Source organism: Rissa tridactyla, chromosome 2 (assembly GCF_028500815.1).
Source record: "Rissa tridactyla isolate bRisTri1 chromosome 2, bRisTri1.patW.cur.20221130, whole genome shotgun sequence".
Classification (NCBI taxonomy): Eukaryota; Metazoa; Chordata; class Aves; order Charadriiformes; family Laridae; genus Rissa; species Rissa tridactyla.
In genome coordinates this window covers 52,239,900-52,259,751 of record NC_071467.1, presented here as the reverse complement: position 1 = coordinate 52,259,751, position 19,852 = coordinate 52,239,900, and the positions used below count along the sequence as shown (strand labels likewise).

Below are 19,852 nucleotides of genomic sequence, written 5' to 3'. Positions count from 1 at the left end.
GAACACACCCTTAAGGCATAATTCATAAGCGATACACTTTCAGTAATAACTAACTATATGAAAAGAAAGATTCGATTTGCTTAACTTCTTAATGAAAATATTTTATGTATGTTTTATTCTTATTTGAAGAAAGAGGAGAGAATCAAGGGATACCATCGTACTTTTCCGGATGGCTATGTGCGCAAATTTAGAAAACCGATCTCAAGCTGTAAGACCTTGATCAGGGGCAGGTAACATTTATCCGTGAAAACAGAAGAACCTCCCATTAAATTTAAATTTTTTAATTCCTATAAAATAAACTTACATGTACTTGCAGAGCAAGTATGAACTTTGATGGACATAGGAATGTCTTTTAATTATTACCAGCTTTATTCCCTTCTCTTTAGTCTATTTAGGAAGATTTTTGCAAGATCCTTAAGACAGACTGACTGGGTTTTTGTGACTGCAGGTCGGCTGTGAAAGCTTGAGTGAAACAGGGCAGGCATTCTCAAGGTGGACTCAAGTTTACACCAGCTGTGACAGATATCAGACCTTTCTACAATCCAACCGAGCACCAAAGTAACACGCGGCTCTTTTGGTTGAGCCTGTTTTCTACTAAGGTAGCAATGAGCTAATGGAAGGCCAAACAAGCACCAGAGCACAGGGAGCAACTCCGGCCGTGCTTTGGGGAAGAAATTCTTCCTTTAGAAACGGTTTCTAGGAAGCTACTGAATACACAATTAAAAATCAGCCAAAAATAAAACTAAATCATCAAGTTAACACGCCTATCTGAATACAGCTTCACAGTCAAAAGCTCAGACAGAACATGATCCAATAAGAACTTTCTAGTTACTCCACCAGCCACACAACATGCATTCTGCAGAGCAGAATCGCTTTGCTGGGCTCTCCAAATACCCAAGAGGGCAAGGACTCTTGGCAGACCCAGGAGTAGCTGTGCCTCAAGCTCCAACAAGGCGCCTGGCACAAACCTGACAGTAGTGAGACCGGGGTAGTTCTTGACATCATTACTCAGAACGGGCGCTTGAACTTCTAGGAAATGTCACTGGAAGAAACCTAAGGTCTGGAGATTCAAGATGTTTAACATTTATCTGAACAGTAGTGCGGATGTTCGAGTCCTTTTATGGACCTAGTGCTTAGCGTTCAGCTGAATACACTCATCGCTACCTACTAAAGCTCCAGGAAATTGAAAATATCTCATATCTCACTGAACCTCAGTAAAGAAAAAAAAAAAAAAAGTACAGTTGGAAGCCACCAGACTATATCAAATCATTTGGTGCACTCATCTGTTCTTTGCCCTCTTTCTACCTCTAAGGAATGGATGTTCAGCCAATGATTAGGTCACGGTCCTTAACACTTGGGTAATCTCACACTTTGACCAAAGACCGTCTCATTTCCTTCACTCCCAATGACCTCAGAGGAATTACCCCAAGCTCATTGGCAGTCTGCGAGGCTGACTCATTACAACTGCACTTGGCAGAAAGACTTCGGTTCAAGACAAGCTATTTCAGAATAATGGCCCTTAGTTATTGAACCCCACATAATACCGAAATTGTCAACTGTGCTCAAATCTATGTCCCCAGTGTCACCAGCAGCTTCAAAATACAAGCCTGAGACACACAAAGCAATAAATGTCTTGGACTGAGTTTCATCTAAAACACACGTAACCAAGGAAAGAACTTTATATTACCTGAGACACTCTATCATCCGAGAAGCAATCTTCTTTCGACGCATCATGCTGAATACCCATATTCGACTAATCCCACAAATAGCAGGTTCTGGAGAAGTGGAACAGCACCACGCTTTCTGTCTTTCAAATATGACTTTTTCATTTTCTGAACTGACTTCTGGAACCTTCTCTTCTATAACTCTGTAGCCCTGCGGGTGATGTAAAAAATATTTGTCACTATAAAAGCAGCGCTAATGACTAACAAAGTAATTCTTGTGTAATTTATTTCAGTTAAACATATTTACTTGCTAAAATGCCTTACCAAAAAGACTGCGTATTTGTGTCACATTTAATTTCTCTTAACAGTTTCAAAATTGGAGCAGATGATAAAAGATTAAACCAAAAAACCCTCTAAAGCTTATCCAATTTAAAATAACAGCAACAAGTAATCCAATTCTTACTACCACCTGTATTAAAGCATTTACATCAATTTCTCTGACTTTGACTAAGATTGTTTTGCTTCTTGTCTGCTGCTCCCAAGGGACAGTAGAAAACACCACAGTTTACCAGGGAACCCACAGAATATGGGACAAAGTTCTGACATCAGTTTTCAGTACTGCAAGTGGCAGCGCGACGTCTCGTCCTGCTCTCCACGGCACAAGTTGTGCCCTCTGCTGGTCGCTGTGGAGCTGTTTGACCCCTCACTGATTCAACTGGCTCCTACACAAAACCCACTTCTCCATCCACCTTGGATTTCTGCCGGGCAGGGAGCTCAATCTGCTTGTCAACAGGCAGGAGGTGCCAAGCTACAACAGCAGAGAAAGAAAAATGCCACCCTTCGCCTGTAGACAAGCAGGTCTGAGCCAAGTATGGCACCAGACACGAGTGTCGGCTCAGCATGGAGTCTACAAAAAATGAAGAGCTACATTCCAGAATGGTCTACCACCAGAAGCCTCCTCCTTTCTGGAGAAGACATACATGGAATAGTTATTTGCTAAATGTTTAGACTTAAACTCTCAGGTAATTCTATAGTTTCAGAATGTCTGGAGAACAGAGTCACTAAGCACTGACATGGGTTGCCTTTCTCCAATTCAATCACTTACCCACTGGATATGTTCTGCAATTAAACAGCCGATAACTTTTTTGTCGTTAGAAATAAAAAGAAGAGTTTTAGTTCTAGAGTAACACATAAGCGGCGCTTGCTGAAATCCCAAGTCATTGTCTACCATTTCTCTAATTTCTTCAACCTGTCAAAAAAGGTTTAAATGCTGTTTAGGGAAACACATGTAAATATACATTTGTATAAATATATACATTTGCAAAAATGCACTAAGGTATCAAGAACACTGAAAGTTATTCCAGAAGTTAAGGATTTCCCTAAGTAACCTGCAACACATCAGTCCACATAAATGTTCCTTAAATAATACCCAGCTGGAAATAGGAAGAGTAGGGACCTCTAAGTCAGCTTCCATTAAGTCCAAACTTCAATTAGTCAAAGGCTAATAAAGAGAACGCAGATAATCAAAGTGTGGACTCTGATATTCTAGAAGTGAGCGAGATCTATGCCAAAAGCTACACTAGCTTAGCTGAAGGTTTTCTGTCTGTTACTTTTCAAGTTTTGAAAGATCTAATCCATCAAGGCTTTTGAGCAGATGACAGCAAGCGCAGTGACAAGGCAGATAGAGAATGTACGCGTTTGTTGTAAAGGAATGAGTAACTGTTGTCTCTTTCCTCAAGCCTTCTGCTCTTCCATTAGCTTTGCAAAGAGTAACTGAAACCAAAAATAAAATTTTGTTTTATATTAGTAAGTTTAGAAGAAACACATAAACTCCAGCATGAATGTAAACTAAAGCTTATTCATGAGCTGAGATTTTGCTGGGGAATCCTTGCACAACCATTGAAACAGCCTCCACCATCCCTCTGTCATCTCTGCCACTGTTTGCGCTGGGCTGGCCACTAAACCAGACAGAAATAAGGTGGCCTTTCCTATGTGGTGCATTAAACAGCATAAACTTCTTTAACACATATTGTACTTACATTAGGAAAGCAAAACTAGAATTACTGATGCTACGAATATATGAAGTTAGTACTGATCGAATGAAAATTGTGTTAAAAAATGCTTTTAAAATAACTTTTAAGAGGCACAGTATCAGTTACTCTCTAACCTTCAGGTACCAGTATTTAATGACACGCTTAATGACATGTCTAATTAGCCAATTTGAAACACTAAGTAAGCATTCTTGAAGTCAGTCATCCACAGTGGTGACATCTGTAGATTCTCTGCATAGGACAACAGAGAGCTCAATCCTAAATGACTTCATTTGCTACAGTCTTCCTTTTCTCTGCCCCATTTTTTAAGTAGCCCTGTAGCTACTTAAATAGCACATTTTAAGTTATTTTTTCTTCAGCCATTTTAGTAAAAAATGAATGTACTAAAATTAAGATAACACCACCAGAGAAACAAAACTTAATAAATACTGTAAAAAGGAAATTTGTAGTTTCTTGTCAATTCAATAACTTAAAAAAGTCTATGTTAGTCTAAAGAAAACCCACTACAGTCATGCCATCAGAAAAAACTCTCCTGGGCATCAATTCAGCCTGCAAAGGTCCCTTCCAGCCTCAACTATTCTGTGATCCTGTGATGGTGGCACTGTAAAAAAGCACCTGTTAGTCACAGCAAATCCCCAGCGAAACAGAATCAATGTCATGCTACTGAAAAAACAAATGTAATGACATATTAAGATGTATGAACACAGGCTAGCCAGCAAGACACCAGAGTACCCTGCTGCTCTAAGTCTCCACTAGTGTACCGTGCCCAGCTTTAGATAAGAGTTTCAAGAGAGACATGAGACATGGCACAAATGGAAATCATCTAGAGCAGAGTATGACAATGATCAGAGCTCTATAAAACATTATTTCGGAGTATAAACTAAAAACCAGCACATCCTGTCAATCTCTTTAAACAATCAGAGCTTGTTCAGGCACAAAAAAGCTGTTGCAAAGAGGGAAAAAAAGGATGTTTTCTACAGCTATGGCAGCATGATTAGCACTAATGAGCTTAAATTGCAGTATGGAGATTCTGTTGGACATTTAGGGAAAATTTCCTAACGTTACGGATAACAAAGCACCATAACAGAGTCTAAAGAGGTCAGCAAAACCTCCAGTGGTAGAAGTTTTAGAAAGCTGTCAGATGCATCGTAACCAGAGCTGATCCTGCTTTGGACTTTGGAATGGACTAGATGACTTTTGAGGCCACTTTCCACCTAAATCTGATTTGATCCAAAAATCTTTTAGAGAATGGTGCCACATTCATGCTGTATAATAAAATCAATACATTTCAGTTTGTTTAAATATAACAGGAAGTTTATATTACCTAAAATATCTGGCAGACATTCAACAAGTATATTAGAAAAATAAATAAATAAATAAAAATCAGTTGGTTGATGCTGTCCCCACCCCCACCTTCCACTCCTGCTCAGACCCATCCTCTCTGTGGAGAGAGCAGCAGTGCACAAGCGTGGGATGTCCAACATGTTTGTGGAAAAAGCTACAGAACCACTGCAGTTTTAAGTCCAACTTCAGCTGCTCACACGTTAATTATACAAACTTTACTATGAACATTGTCATCACTTACATGAAAGCAAGATATACAAGTCCCATCCTTTTCACCATACCTTTTTAAGTGCATACTTGGGGTCATCAGGAAGAACCATTATTATCTTTCCATCAGGATATTCAGCCAAAATTCTCTCCTTTTTCCAGCCCTAAATAAAACAAACACTTATCTAAACCATACATGAGATGTACTTTTACAAACAGAAATTGTGTATTATTGGTCTAGACACTGAGTTTATGCAGAGACTTCACACTATTTAGCAGTTGCTTTGCTAGAGAAGGAAACTTCAGCTAGCTTTTTAAAATGAGCACAACAGATATAATATGATCTTATTTATACAATAATTTATACAATAGCCTAACTATATCTAGAAACAATTTGTGAAAGTGTCTTATAATTTCCCAACTAGATTTTTTTTCCCCCAGGACTGCAGTGCAAACTGAATTTTAAAACAGAAGTAGCAAACTCAGCTCACATAACTGATTTCCAAACCTATGTAATACTCATTTTCCGAAGTCCAGTGAATGGGAAAAACCCTAAGTTTTAATAAAAGATTTCTTTTTAACATAGTTACCTCCACAAATACACACTCAGTTTTAAAGTTTGGCATGCGAAAGACCTCCAGGAGGTTCTAAGTGAACTGATTGGCATGCAGTTGCCCAAAATGTAAGGAATAGTTTGTTACTGATCATAACTGTTAAAGCCACAAGAAGGATACTAGAAAAAATTTTATAACTACCTTCTAAGAATCTAATGGGGAAGGAGGCTACGTTGTGTGTATCTGAAGTATAAACATACTCAAAAAAATAGAGGTAATTAACTCTTCTTCAGATCCACACTCGTGGTGAATAATGAGCAGTACCTGCATGGAAAAAAACAAAACAAAAAAGCCACTTAAATCTAGTAAGATGGGACTGGTAGATATTAGAACTCAAGTTGCTTTGATGGGACCTAAAAATACTGAATGCAGAAGTAAATTCAGCCACTAAAAAGGCTGATCTACAAGTCTTACTCAAAGCAACTTTAAATAAAAAAGCCTTTGAAGAAACAATATTGATGGAATAATTCTCATTGAAATCTGTACCTTCCCATAAAATAATGTTCAACTAAAGACCAAACAATGGAATTTGGCACTGAATGAATGCCATATATACTACCACAAAAAGTGACAAACTTAAGTGTTATAATAATACTCGGTCTGTATCTCATTTTAATCATGCTGATTTTACTCCCCTACCCCAAACAAGACATGATGAGAATAATTTTAGAAATTTATCTACTTGCTGGAAGCCCTGGAACTATTTAAGTGTAAGTTTAGCACCCAGCATGGCAATGGTCGCACCACAGACACCATTTTAATCCTGCCTGCTTTCCTTCTCAGTAGTAGTTGCATTAAATACCAACACAAATGAAGATCCTATTTGAATTTATACACATTATGGTCTGAAGACAAAGGGGAGTAAACAGTGTCCCAATATTCAGGTAAGCAGAGAAGAACAATTTGTGGGATTGTGACGTGCTTTTTTGAGACTGTTAGAAAAGGTGTCAAAAGATTCAGGCAAGGATTACTACTCTACAACCTCAAATGCCATCCTCTCTCAATTTTTTGTCTTTTGCTGCCTTTTGGCTACCTGTTTGCCCTGCAAAAGCTTTCTGAAGCCTAGTTTAAACCAACTGTGACCATCACCCAGAAGGTAAATGCAATGTGCTTGACAAACCTACCATTATAGCATCCAGAATGTTGCAGGCCCAAGGCAGAACACTAAACTCTAAATTTTAGGTTGCAGGCCTAACACAGAAAATTCAGCCCTAAATTTTTAGTTAAGCTATCCTGTTAACACTATAGCCAGGTATTTCCAACAAAATGAAATACGATGGAAGAAAACATTTCTGAACATCATACTACTGTTACGCTTTTAAGCAACAGTGTATTTGCAGAAGTCTAAAAATAGTTCTATAAAAATACAATAATTGACTCTCTAATACTTAGAACTCATTATTTTCATAATTGTCCAGCTGTTTATTTTCTTAAGTGATTGGTATAATTCAGGGACTGATCAGGAGGGGTAGTTTCTAAATTGAAGTATTTTGGAATTTATTCCGAAATGTGTCTTTTAGATTAAGCTTTCCAAGAAGTTTCTGCAAACCCTAAGCTCAACCAAGATTTTTAGTGAAGACATTTTAAAGTCTTATTCCTTTGTTACTGATGCAGCTTGGAGAATTTCAAAAAGAAAAACTAACATTTCACATAAGTATCTGCGTCTTTATTGTTCAGCCTTAGTAGGGAATGAACTGTGCTTCCTATAAACCACGCAAATGGAAGTAATGCACATGACTGATCACAGCTCTGTCACATTTTAACACTAAAGCTGTTATGGAAAATGGGATATATCTTCAGCTGGGACTGGTCGTATTAGATACCTACAATACACAAAATATGCTTTAGTACCAGTATCTTGCATGTGGTCTGAAGATGATCTCCCCTAACACACCTATTACCGTTTTGTTGTTTTGGGTTTTGTTTTGTTTTTAAAAAAACCAAAACCCCACTATTTAAACACCGTTAAAACAAAATACAACAGCCTGCAAGATATTTCAATCACTGAGAACTAAAGTAGGACTCCTTCACTCAGGCAGATGGCAAGAAAACCTTGCTGTAGTAAGAAACAAAAGCATTATGCCTGCAATATACCTTATAATATTCTACTGCAAAAATTGCTTTTCCCTTCCTTTTAATTTACATTACTTTAGGGCATTAAGACTTATTTACTGTTGAATCAGATGCCCAAGCATTGACATATGTTGCTTGTGATGACCAAAGTCGTCAAAAGGAAAGCTATTGTTTCCACCGGGATACATGTTCTGCAAGGCCTGGAGTAAAAGAACATGATTGTACCACTCCTCCCTGATACTGGAAGTCCATGATCAACAACAGACTACCTACAGCCAGCAGCAGCAAGGCACATACAGCCTAACCACCACAGCTGGGCAGACTGGGGCTGTACAGAGCCCCGTTGGTTTGTAATAACTGTTGCAATACCCTCCTCCCTTCCATGCTACAGCTATTTATCCTACAAGTATTTGTAAGCATTTGAGAACATAAGGCAACTCTGCAACGCACAGGTAACTCTTTTCTAATCTAACTTCTCCTCCCAAGTGAAACAAGACTGAAGATTGCTTCTGCTTGTTTATTAAGGTGCAATAGCAACAGAATTCCAAAAGAAAGAAATAATCCAAAAAAGGGCAATAGAGACAAGCAATAGCTGCCACATCACGAAATAGTGCAGACAGTAATTACCGCTACACTGTGTAGTGCATTGCTTTCACTGGATATTAAATAAGTATATAATGAATAACATAGAACATAGTTGCAAAGATGGCTCCAACATTAATAGTACATTAACTGAAATCTTCAGGGCTCAATTTCACATGAACTATGTTCTGCTTATAGTTTAAAATAATCTCTGATGTAGATTTGTCTTTAAAAGCAATAAGTTAGAAGACACAACAGGCTGCTTCCCATGCATTTCCTCATATTTTAAAATTCTTACATAAGGGAATGAAACGGGACAGCAAACCTGGTATCTGTATATGTCAGTTCTGATTTGTCTGTACTCCGTATTTCTCAAGTGAATTCAAATAAATGAAAATTGGTGGTGGTTTTTTTCTTATACCATTTTTTCCTCAAAAATATTGAGGTAGTGAGAGAAATGTGGTTAATCCTGTATAACTCTCAGTCTTTGCTAAGAAAAGCGTTTATGAAATTTTCTCCTAATAATTAAGTTTAGCATAAAATTTCGTGCACTTTGAACCTTGAAAATTTGTAGCAGAGAAATAGGTCTACTTCATTCTTCTTCCTGACTCCTTCATCAAATTACAGATATTCTGCCTCCCTGTCCTATGACCTTAACATGGAGAATGAGGTTTTGACTGTAGAACACATTAAGATCCTTGGATGTAACTATTAAATACTACCCCCTGCTAAAACTAAGATTCTCACAGAAGATAGGTTAGAACTTTATCTGCAGTATTACTAAGTTTTATATTGTACAGATGTATCACTTTTGGAATTAATGCAAATCAAGACAAGCATGAAAACTTTCTAAGATGACAAAGTTCACCATTGTCTTAGGTCCCAAAAGTCAAATGTTGCCTTTTTTTAATATCTGAAAATCATAAGAACCTCAACAGATGGGTTTGGGTGCGGTTACAGCAGAATAGATACTGAAAATTTACCAGATTGGACATTAGCTCAAATAACAGCTTTTTCTATTGTCGTCAGCTCAAGATATTCTTAACTAAGAGGGTGAGCTTGAAATAATAATACATTAACTGCATTCACATCAGGCACCTGAATCCACAGGCATTTCCTAACTTAAGTTTTTGGCTTTGCAACTTAAAAACATCATTAAAAATAATGTCTTGCTCTTAAAATTTTGCAGAAATACTAAGTTGATACTATGTGGTATCACAGAGAGGATACACAATTGACATTGTGAGGTATCACAGCTAGAGGACTTTATAAAACTGAACCACGTATCCGTCCCACAAAGTTATCCCACTGGAGTTAACACTTGATGTGTGTCATCACTTAATGCATGCACATGCTAGAATGGCATATTTTTTCTGAAGACTTTCAGATGTCTGAAACCAGAAGGACTGTGAGACAGATTCCCACATTTGTCTGCAGTAGGGGACATCTCCCACAGCAATCTATTCCTGCTCCAGTACTATCTTTGATCACCTTACCTTCCTGCTTATTCAATTTGCACGCTTCTATTAATAGCAAATAGCACCCTTCAGAAAACCCTATCACTCCTTGCCAATCTTCTGTACCCAAATTTAGAAAATGTCATTAAACTTGCCAAACCTTCTGTCTCCACACAAGGCCTACAACTTCCTTATTGTCTCTATAAGGATATCTCTAGGCATCCATGACAAAACAAGTATCCCAATACCATCTCCTTGTTAGCCTGTCGTACTTCTGGGGGCATCATGAAATTTCTAGAGACACCTAAATAAAATTTTTACTAAAAGAAACAAGATAGGCCTTTAAAAATAACCAAACAAAATTATATTTTGATTAAGAGAGTAAATAATTTATTATTTCCAGTCAAACTATCTTCTGGCTACTGAGTACTTTCAAAAAATCCACTAAGCAGCTGCATGCAGGCAGGCAAGACACTAACCGTTTTCACACTTCCCAGCAAGAAGCTCTAGCACGATAATGTACATAGGCCTTCTTTTTGTGATTCTGAGAAATGAATCATCAATAGAACTACTAGGCCCTGTAACAAGAGTTTTTCCCCCAAAAGGGAGGAAAAATGCAAAAAGTCTTCTCAAGTCAGTCTGGGACTGCATAATGTGGCATGAAGAATATGAATGACAACAGAATGAAAAATGTTTCTAAGATACCTCAGAATGGTCTCCAAATCAACAGTAATACCAAATGTATTAACTACCTAAAAAAGAATATCTGGAGAGCTAATAAAGTAACATACCAAGGTCACCAAGACTAGATGTTCCTGGACCAGAAAGTCTAACCAAGAAGTTACCAAGACTTTCTCTAGTACAATTTTTTTTTAATCCCATGATACTACTGTCCAGTTAACACTTTCTGTCAGGGAAAGGAAAGTAGTTATAGTTTCAACACAGTAACTATATACAAATATCTAGAAACTAAGCATATCACACCTCCGAGCCATCCTCCCAACAATCCCCACTAGAAACTTCCTAGTAAAACTAGGATAACTAGCAATCATTCTTCTAGTATTTCTCGATGACTAAGAATTAGCAAGTGGAGACTTAATGTACTAATTTACTGGCAAGAATGCTTATCTCTAAAATTCAAATTATCTTCTAAGAGGAGGTGAGGATGTTTCTGTCATGGAGACGTTACCACAATACAATCAACCAAGAACCACTGACTATGGGTCAAATGACTAGTGTTAGTTAAAGACTTATCTATTTAACATGGCAAAAGTTACTTATCCATGCAGAAAACAGTGTCAATCAAATTGTTACAAGAAAAAAAAAAATCAGAGGGGAATTTGAAGACTCATAAGACTCCTTCCTTCACCTCTCACTCTACAAGTTTCTGTTCTAGAATAAGCACCTAAATCATCGCTCTATAGCCATCTGTGATGTCACAAAACACAACTAGAGTCTTAAAAGATTTCAGTGATAGAACATGCATACAAGCGATAAATTTCAGCTCTTTCAACTTCCGAAATATTCAAACTTCAGTGCAGCTTCCTACCTACATGAACATAGCAGCTTTAAGTAACTATTGAACTCATTTGCCAGCTTCTGTCCCAAAGAACTAACACCATCTTCTGTAAATTATATTTACATCTTTGGAAACATTCAAGATCTGAAAGTACTTGGCGGGGGTGGTGAGGGACAACAAACAGGAATAAAATGAGGAAACGTATTACATGCTGCCATTATAGCGTATTGCATTCCATCATACTTTCTACCCAGTCTCACCCCCACAACGTAGCTAATGTGTATCACAAGAGATCTTTCAAAGTGTCTGGATTTTTCAGCAAAACTAACAAAGAACAGAACAAATACCAGAACTATTTACCAGATAGTTTCAAACACTTTAGCTATGAAGATACATCTCTATATTTGTAAACAGCGGGATAAAATTGAGCTTGAGATTTCAGAGTAGCCCAACAGTCATTTGGTACCTACATGAAATGAATTGGTGGCCTCAGTTCAGTTATCCTGGAGGTCTTATCTACTCGAGTGTAGAGTACTGAAGGTAACATGTGTGATAAAGAAAATAGACTTTGTGGATTCTGCTCTGGATTTCAGACATGTGAACAGGTATTTCCTATAATTCTTGTAATATCAGCTAGTGTGAAGTAGCTGATTTTACAATGTACTCTAAATTGTACAAAATTTTTCAAATCTGAGCTTTAATATAAGAGATATACTCAGATACAGCACATATAATGAAGTTATGCAATAATACTTTGGACTTTATGCTTAAAGATTACAATCACGCTATAAATGCGGTAAAGTTTCAATATACTATAAAGTTGTATCAGCTGGATTCCTAGGCAGTCTCACTTCAAATTACACATAATTAAGAAAAAGTAATTTGGAAGTCATCTAAGATTACACAATTAGAAAAACAGTATCTTCAGCTCTTTGTCTGACTATTAAGCCAACCATTGCAAACACCAGTTGTACTGAAACCTCTATTTAGCGCTTTCAGAACAGTTACGTTCCTTTGTTTTCCTATCACCACCCTCAACCCCCCAGGATTAGGGAATTGTAACAGAAAGAACACAATGGCAATGAAACACCACTATCCTACTAAGTATTTTTATACCTTACATATAACCTGTCTACCATGGCTCTTAAGAACATTTATTTCCCAAAGTAGATTATTTCTGGCCTACTGTGGTACTAAGCTATTAAAACACAACGTAATGTAATGCGAGTTGTAAGTAGCACACAGCAAATAGAAGATAATGCTTCTGTCTTTACAAAGATAAGGTTTTCTTACCACATATTTGACAGCACTTATGAACTGGTTATGAAATAGCAGATGTTGTGTTTCATCCTCTGGATTTGATGCAGTGTAAAGCATTCCACAAATATTACAGGAAATAGCACCGAATCTCTTCTGTCCTGCATCCTATTAAAAAAAAAAAAAAAGAAACAAAAAAAGAAAGGTATTTGTCAATTGCAAGCACAGTAAATACAGTTTAACAGAACTAACCAGACATGTCTTTTATAACTTCCCTTCTGGAAACTCAACACAGAGGCTAAAATGGAGTGAACCAGGAGAAAGAACAAGTACAGAATTTAGAATTCCATCTTTCAAAAACCCACACAGACCCAAAAGGCACAGGCATCAATCGCAGAGTAAACTCTACCTAAAATTAAAATTAGCTCCACCTCCATTAGTTCTGAATAGATGACTTATTTTATGAAATACAGAGAATTAATCCTTTGTTACCCTATTTGCAGTAAACATAAACAACTTCCACAAAGAAAATTCCCACATCCAGCCCCACACTATTTGGTTTTCCCTGCAGTTCTGCTGCTGCCTCTCTTTTGGTTGCGAGTTGCTTTGAGGTGGGCCAAAGGTGATTCATTTTCTGAATGTTCAGAAGGATATTATAAAAAACAAAAGTTACAGAAATAATCATTAAGAGCAGCAATAGGTCTGCAACAGCTGATCACTACCTTTTAGGGTTTTATGAAAACCAAATATTTCAAAGCAATCAAATAGCATTATGTTTTTTTATCCCTCTCTTCATTGATTAAAAGCCTCATTTAATATACTCTCAGGACTTAAGTCTAAACTACTAACTGGAAACAGCTAAGTATGATGTTTGACATGCTATCTTAATTGCACAGAGTTCATAAATTTCATTTTTCAGACACTGGATAGCAGCTACAAATGGAAAATCATACCATTTTGCTCATGACCCTTTAGGTTATCCTCCTACTCTATAACCAACCATTACGAAATTAAGGGCACTACTCAGTGCCTATTGCTTTGCTATTTATTCATTAAAACAGCATAATAACTTCCAAGTATGCTCAGATTAAGAAGTCAGTGCCTAATAAAGACTGAAATGTCAGGTGCAGGGAGTGCCTTTTGCAAAGAGCAAAAGAATACCAGTTAGACTGAAGTCTCTAGCCAAAAAAGCACATTTAAAGTTATAGCTTAATGCTCAAATACATTATATTTTTCTTTAACTACATTTGGAAATTGAGTTTATATAAGCAGCAATACATGTCACTTTTAATCTATTTCAACATATATCACAAATAATAGAGAAACAAAAAGTTATTTTATACTCTAAAATAGGATACTGTATAAGCAAAAGATGACTTGAGGGTGTTTTTTAAAAGGAAATTGATCTATGTGCACAGATTGAAAGTGCATAATTTGCAAGAAAACAGATCACCTGAACTTAAATGTTTTTTTCTGAGAGCTAAAAATATTCATAGTAAAAAAGCCTACTTTACAGAAGAAAGCATTTTGCAACACAGTGAAAGTGTTTACGAATCATTTCTTACTCCTTCCATCTTCGAAGATATGTTTAGGTATGTCTAAGAGCTAGATGACAGCCCAGTTCACCACACAACAACAATTTATTTCAAGCAGTTATTAGTGAAATCTAAAATGTAGGTATCAGTTTCTTTCCAAGAAGAGACTAAAGGTACAACTGTCCAGACAAACTCAGAGTTAAACTTTTCTTTAAGAGCACATATGTGGAACTCAGCGAAAAGAAAGCAGCTGAATCTGAGAAGCTATTGCTTTAACTGAACGTTAATTTATACATTCCTGCCGTATAGAGAAGAAGAAACCTGCGTACATTAATTTTCTGAAGGAAAAAGGAAAGATGAACCCTGAGGTTAGATTTGCAAACTCAGAATAAGATGAGGTTTCTAAATGTGTAAAAATTGAACGCAACACATTTTATTTTACCTGCAGACTTCCTTTAAAGCAGCACTATAGTTCAAAACAAAGTACCCATCTGGCCACCAAAACATACTGCATTTCAAGGCTTTATACATGAAAGATGAAAAAAGGCAGCAGGAAGGATGATGTATGGCAATTATCTTAAGATGAACCAATTGAACCGAATTTAGTAATTCCTATCTTGAAGATGGAGCATGTAATCCCCTATACCTAGGGTAGAAAAGTGAAGAGGAAGTCTGTTTTGCCATGCTTGGAATGTACTTCAAAAAAGTAAGACATGTAAATTAGAAAATCAGCTACATAAAGCAATTCTTTAAATACTTAGCACATATCAGTACTGCAGTAAGTCTCAAGAAACATTTTCTGTTCAAATGATCAAGAAGCTAAAGGTATTTAAGCTAAAGTGTCTATTAGTTTACTACCAAAAATCTCAAGCCAAAAAAGGCCTAGCTATGTAGGAATTCATCGAGAAATACAAGGCAAGGATATTCTCAAAGCTGTCAGGCGCCTTAGCTCATCCCATTTGCCTTATAAACACATATGCTATTTCACAAGTCTCCAGGAACGGGTAATTCCCCTGGAATAGTACTGCCATATTGTATTTTGCAGTCTGGCTTTCTTGGATATTGCTGGTATCAGTGGGTTTGGGTTTTGGTGGGGGGGATCTTTTTGTTGTTGTTGTTAAGGATTTCGCTAATATTACTATTTTTACATGATTCGGTTGTATCGATGGGCTACACACACAGGGTAATATTAAAAACCTCTTATGTGAATATCAGAAAAACCACATTGTAGTATCTAAAACAATCTTTTGAACTCTGTAGCCCTGATAAATGCTGACTATACTTTTAGCAAATACTTTACAGTATCCTCAGGGTAGTAAAGAAGATAGCCTTTCTGCGCAACTGAAGTACTACTTCAAAGCCACACCACAGACCAAAAAAAAAAAAAAAAGCAGCTTTGTAAAATCCAATGCAGACTACAACAAAAAAAAAAAATGACGTGCAAAATAAAGTCAGGAATTATGAAGAATGCATTTCTGTACTTTAACAAAACACCTACAGAATCTGACTATTTTTAACCTGATGTCGTTGCATAAGCAAGTGGAAAGGGTACGCATCAAGAGGGAAAAAATACTTCCAAACAATAATACTGCATTACGGGTTGCCAGTCCTTCCTAATGGGGACGGAGGAACAAAAAAAAAACCAAACCAAAACAAACAAACAACATCCCCCCCAAAAAAACAACCAAGAACATCTTATGCACCACATATGAGAGTAAATAATAACTTAAAACTGGGATTTTGGGCGGGGGGGGGAATTCTCAGCAAACATCAGATACTAGGGTACTGGAGAATAAACTGTCGACTTGTCACAACTAGAAGAAGTGCAAGAGTTTTGTCTCTCAGAACTTAGAGAAATGTTTTTCAGACCAATATTTAAGAAAATGTGGGTCGCAGGCAGAAAAATGTGTTACTATTTAAAACTCAATTTTCTAAGCAGTAACAATAAAGAGCAAGGATAATTTTATTTCTTTAGCAAATTCAGCATGTGTAGATGGCAATTAAGAATTCCTGACATCTCAGGCAATCAGGCAATCCTCATTAATATAAGCACAGGATATATGTGATCCACTGTTTCAAGGCTCACTGTAATTGAACATTGTGACAATGTTGCCTTAATCTCCAGAAGGGTTTCTTAATTCTGTGTTAGACAGAAAGAAAAGTCTTACCAATATCTTCTTTGAGAAGGTGCATGTCTGCTGATCCTCCATATGTGGAATAAGGAGCCCTGCAAGCAAAAAAGGCATTTGGTGCCTCTGTAGGAGATGAAAAGGGGCCCCCTTTTTTTTTTTTTTTTTTTTCCTCCTTTCTCTCTCCCTCTCTTCAGTCACAGATTAGGTCACCTCCTTCTTGATTACCTAGTGTTAGTTAGAGGAAGATTATGTTTTCCTCTAGTCTTTTCATGGAACAAAGAATAAAACCCAGCCATAGAAACAGGCAGGCTCGAAAGGAAATACAAGAGCAGGAAGAAACAACACAAAGATTTTTGGGCTCTCCACAAAAAATGAAAAGTTCAAAGAATGCTATTTCAACAAAAGATGCATTCAAGACTGAAGCTGATGGGTAGATCCCCTTGCTGACCAGGAGGATCAGAAGACATGACCCAACTCAAAACCAAGTTTCACTTAAAAATGAATACTGTGGAATTTAACAAAAAAAAAACCCACAACACCAAAAAACAACCAACAAAAAAAACCCCAAAACCAAAAAAAACCCCTCTCACCAGTACCCATCTTTCTGAAAAGTTATTTTATCCAAAAGATATAAATCAACTTGAAGCTTTCATAACTGTGATGTATCTAATTTTATTTAACATATATGAAAAATGAAAATGGAGGATCATTATCCACCATGAAATGATATCCTCACTGGTCATTAGCTAAAGCAATATGAAAAAAAAATAATTAATCAAATCTGCACACTATTTGCGATAGACAATTAATATTTTCTCAACCCATATAAAAACATTATTCAAGAATACTACAGAGTGTTCCAGTGTATACTGGTTTTGGCTGGGACAAGGTTAATTTCCTTCACAGCAGCTGCTATGGTGCTATGTTTTAGATCTGCGACCCAAACAGGGTTGATAACACAGGGATGTTTTAGCTATTGCTGAGCAGTGCTTACATGGCATCAAGGACTTTCCTGCTTCTCACACCACCCTGCCAGCAAGGAGGCTGGGGGTGCACAAGAAGTTGGGAGCGGACACAGCTGGGACAGCTGACCCCAACTGAACAGAGGGGTATCCCATACCACCTGGCATGGCAATATGCTGAGCAATAAAAGCCAGGGGAAAGAGGGAGGAAGGGGAGGACATTTGGAATTACAGCATTTGTCTTCCCAGCTGTCGCACATGATGGAGCCCTGCTTTCCTGAAGATGGCTAAACACCTGCAAGCCAATGGCCAGTAGCGAATGAATTCTTTGTTTTGCTTTGCTTGCATACACAGCTTTTGCTTTACCTATTAAACTGTCCTTATCTCAACCCACGAGTTTTCACCCCCATCCTACTTGGGTGGAGTGAGCAAGCAGCAGCACAGTGGTTAGCTGCCTGCCAGGGTTAACCCATAACACAACCTTAGTAGCCTTGGTGCCTGAACTCCTGTATCGGGTCCCCAGCTAACCTCACACAATATTCTCACCTTCAGGACAAAGGACACCAAACACAACCCACCTGAATTCGCTAGAGAGAGCTGGGTTGGTGCAGTGAAGTAGAAATGGGAAGGAGTGACAATAAGAAAGGATGGTCATTGCTGGCCCCCCTGAGAGCAGAGCTGTCCCAAAGGGTAAGGTTTGTGCAGGAAGAAAGAAAGAGTGACTGCTCTTAAGACCAAACTCCCTCCCCAGTCACTTATGCAGTAACCACTGCATTGTTTTTACTGGGATTACAGGAAAGAAAAGAGGCAGTACTTAAGTAATGTGAACTACAAAACATTGCTCAAAACCCATTCTCCAGTTCTTTGGGGAAACTGCCAACCAGACTATACCAGTTTAAGGAAGAAAACAGCAACTTTAAATGATTGTTATGCAACCTTCTACAGGCTCATAAGAAATCACTTTTACATTTATTATTTCCACTGAGGATTGTGTTTTCAGCTTAAATCAAAATATTTCTTTCATATAATACCTATTTCAGTCAAACAGGAAACTGGGTTCAAGCTTAACCAAAATATATGCAAGGAAAAATTTAAATATGATATCCAAATGTGTGAACTGAATTAGCCTGCACATCACTTCCACATATAGCACCAATTCAAACCTCAGAATCAAAACCATCTTCCATCAAGCAATCCTGATCCACCCATTTGTTGCTACTTACAAAAATAATCTACATTTAATCATTCTTGCTTGCACCCAGACATTAACTCAGATCTCTAGAAAGGCAGAAAAGTCTCTCACTATACTATCTTTTTACCACTTCAGTGACTTGTTTTTGCTGTTCATTTTTTTACATGTTCTTTCCTAAAATCGATGGGTATCATTTTCAAAAGACTAGCTTAATTTCCAAAGGAACGCATCTCCCTAGTGGCATAAAATGGAAGAAGTTTCCCTTCAAAGGTCATTATTTAGAACATTTCTTTGTAGCATTAATGCTTTTATCAATTCCTATTCTTATGGTCAAAATTGTGACCTGGATCTGGCAGGCAAGCAGAATTTTTACAAGAAGCAAACAATTGACTCTCCTTGTCTTGGATGTACAGCATATCTTATTTTATGAAAATTGAAAACATATGCTTTGCACATTTATTACTTATTTCCATTTCAGAAGTTTAAGGAACAGATTATTTCATATTCAAGTTCTCATATTTGCACATCAGATTCAAGTACTTAGAAAGTAAAGAACAATTTTAGTGCAATACTCTATAAAACTCCCAATATGGAGCTTCACGTAACCTGTCAACCTACCAACTGAACATTTAAATGCAGTGTAAGAGGGTACAGTTGACAAACACTCAGAATACACTGCTTCTCTAAACACTAAGTCATGGCTTTGGAACAAAATGTATTTTTAGCATCAATCTTAATTTCTTTCCTCCAGAAAAACAGATCATGCTCTCCTTGGTCTGAACCTAAATCTTTGCACATCACTTCGAACACCATTGCTTCCTCTCACTGTTTGTTTAAAGAAGTTTGTTGCAGCACTAGATTCCTTGCTGTTTTCAGATAAGTTCTATGCTCTGAAGAGACCTGCTTTTTAAGATGTGTGACAGCAAGCAAATCTGAAGAAAACAGAAACAACTCATCTTTTGTCTTAGGTGTACGTCTACAAATGAAGATAATTTTATGTTTGAAAGCTGCTCAGATAACTACATGATGTGTACCAAGAAAGAGAACACTGCAGGTACAGCTACTAAATATTTCTTCTACAAATGAAGTTGAATTATTTTACAGTTCTCTTACAGTCAAATAGCCTTAAAGCTTGTTAAAGATTATATTACTTAAGAAAACCAGAAAATTAATCTATTTGTTATAGCAATCATATGGGAGAAAAAGGAAGGTAAGATACATCTTTAAAGTTTTAAATATAAAAAAAATAAAGCATAACATGAA

General features: G+C 37.1%; 1 protein-coding gene across 6 annotated transcripts in view; it reads right to left on the bottom strand.

Moving 5' to 3' along the window:
• ESCO1 (establishment of sister chromatid cohesion N-acetyltransferase 1) overlaps window positions 1-19,852 on the bottom strand; it is a 32,966-nt gene that overhangs the window by 944 nt on the left and 12,170 nt on the right. For 3 of the 6 annotated variants that reach the window (XM_054189430.1, XM_054189432.1, XM_054189431.1), the window contains 4 exons: window positions 12,805-12,936; window positions 5,341-5,430; window positions 2,770-2,913; window positions 1,688-1,875 (listed from right to left, as the gene is read on the bottom strand). In XM_054189430.1, the coding sequence (XP_054045405.1) occupies window positions 1,688-1,875; window positions 2,770-2,913; window positions 5,341-5,430; window positions 12,805-12,936 (554 nt within the window). Of the gene's footprint in view, window positions 1-1,687; window positions 1,876-2,283; window positions 2,473-2,769; window positions 2,914-5,340; window positions 5,431-6,021; window positions 6,145-12,804; window positions 12,937-19,852 lie in introns of those variants that run through there. The other 3 variants (XR_008464624.1, XR_008464626.1, XR_008464625.1) reach the window with 3 other exon arrangements.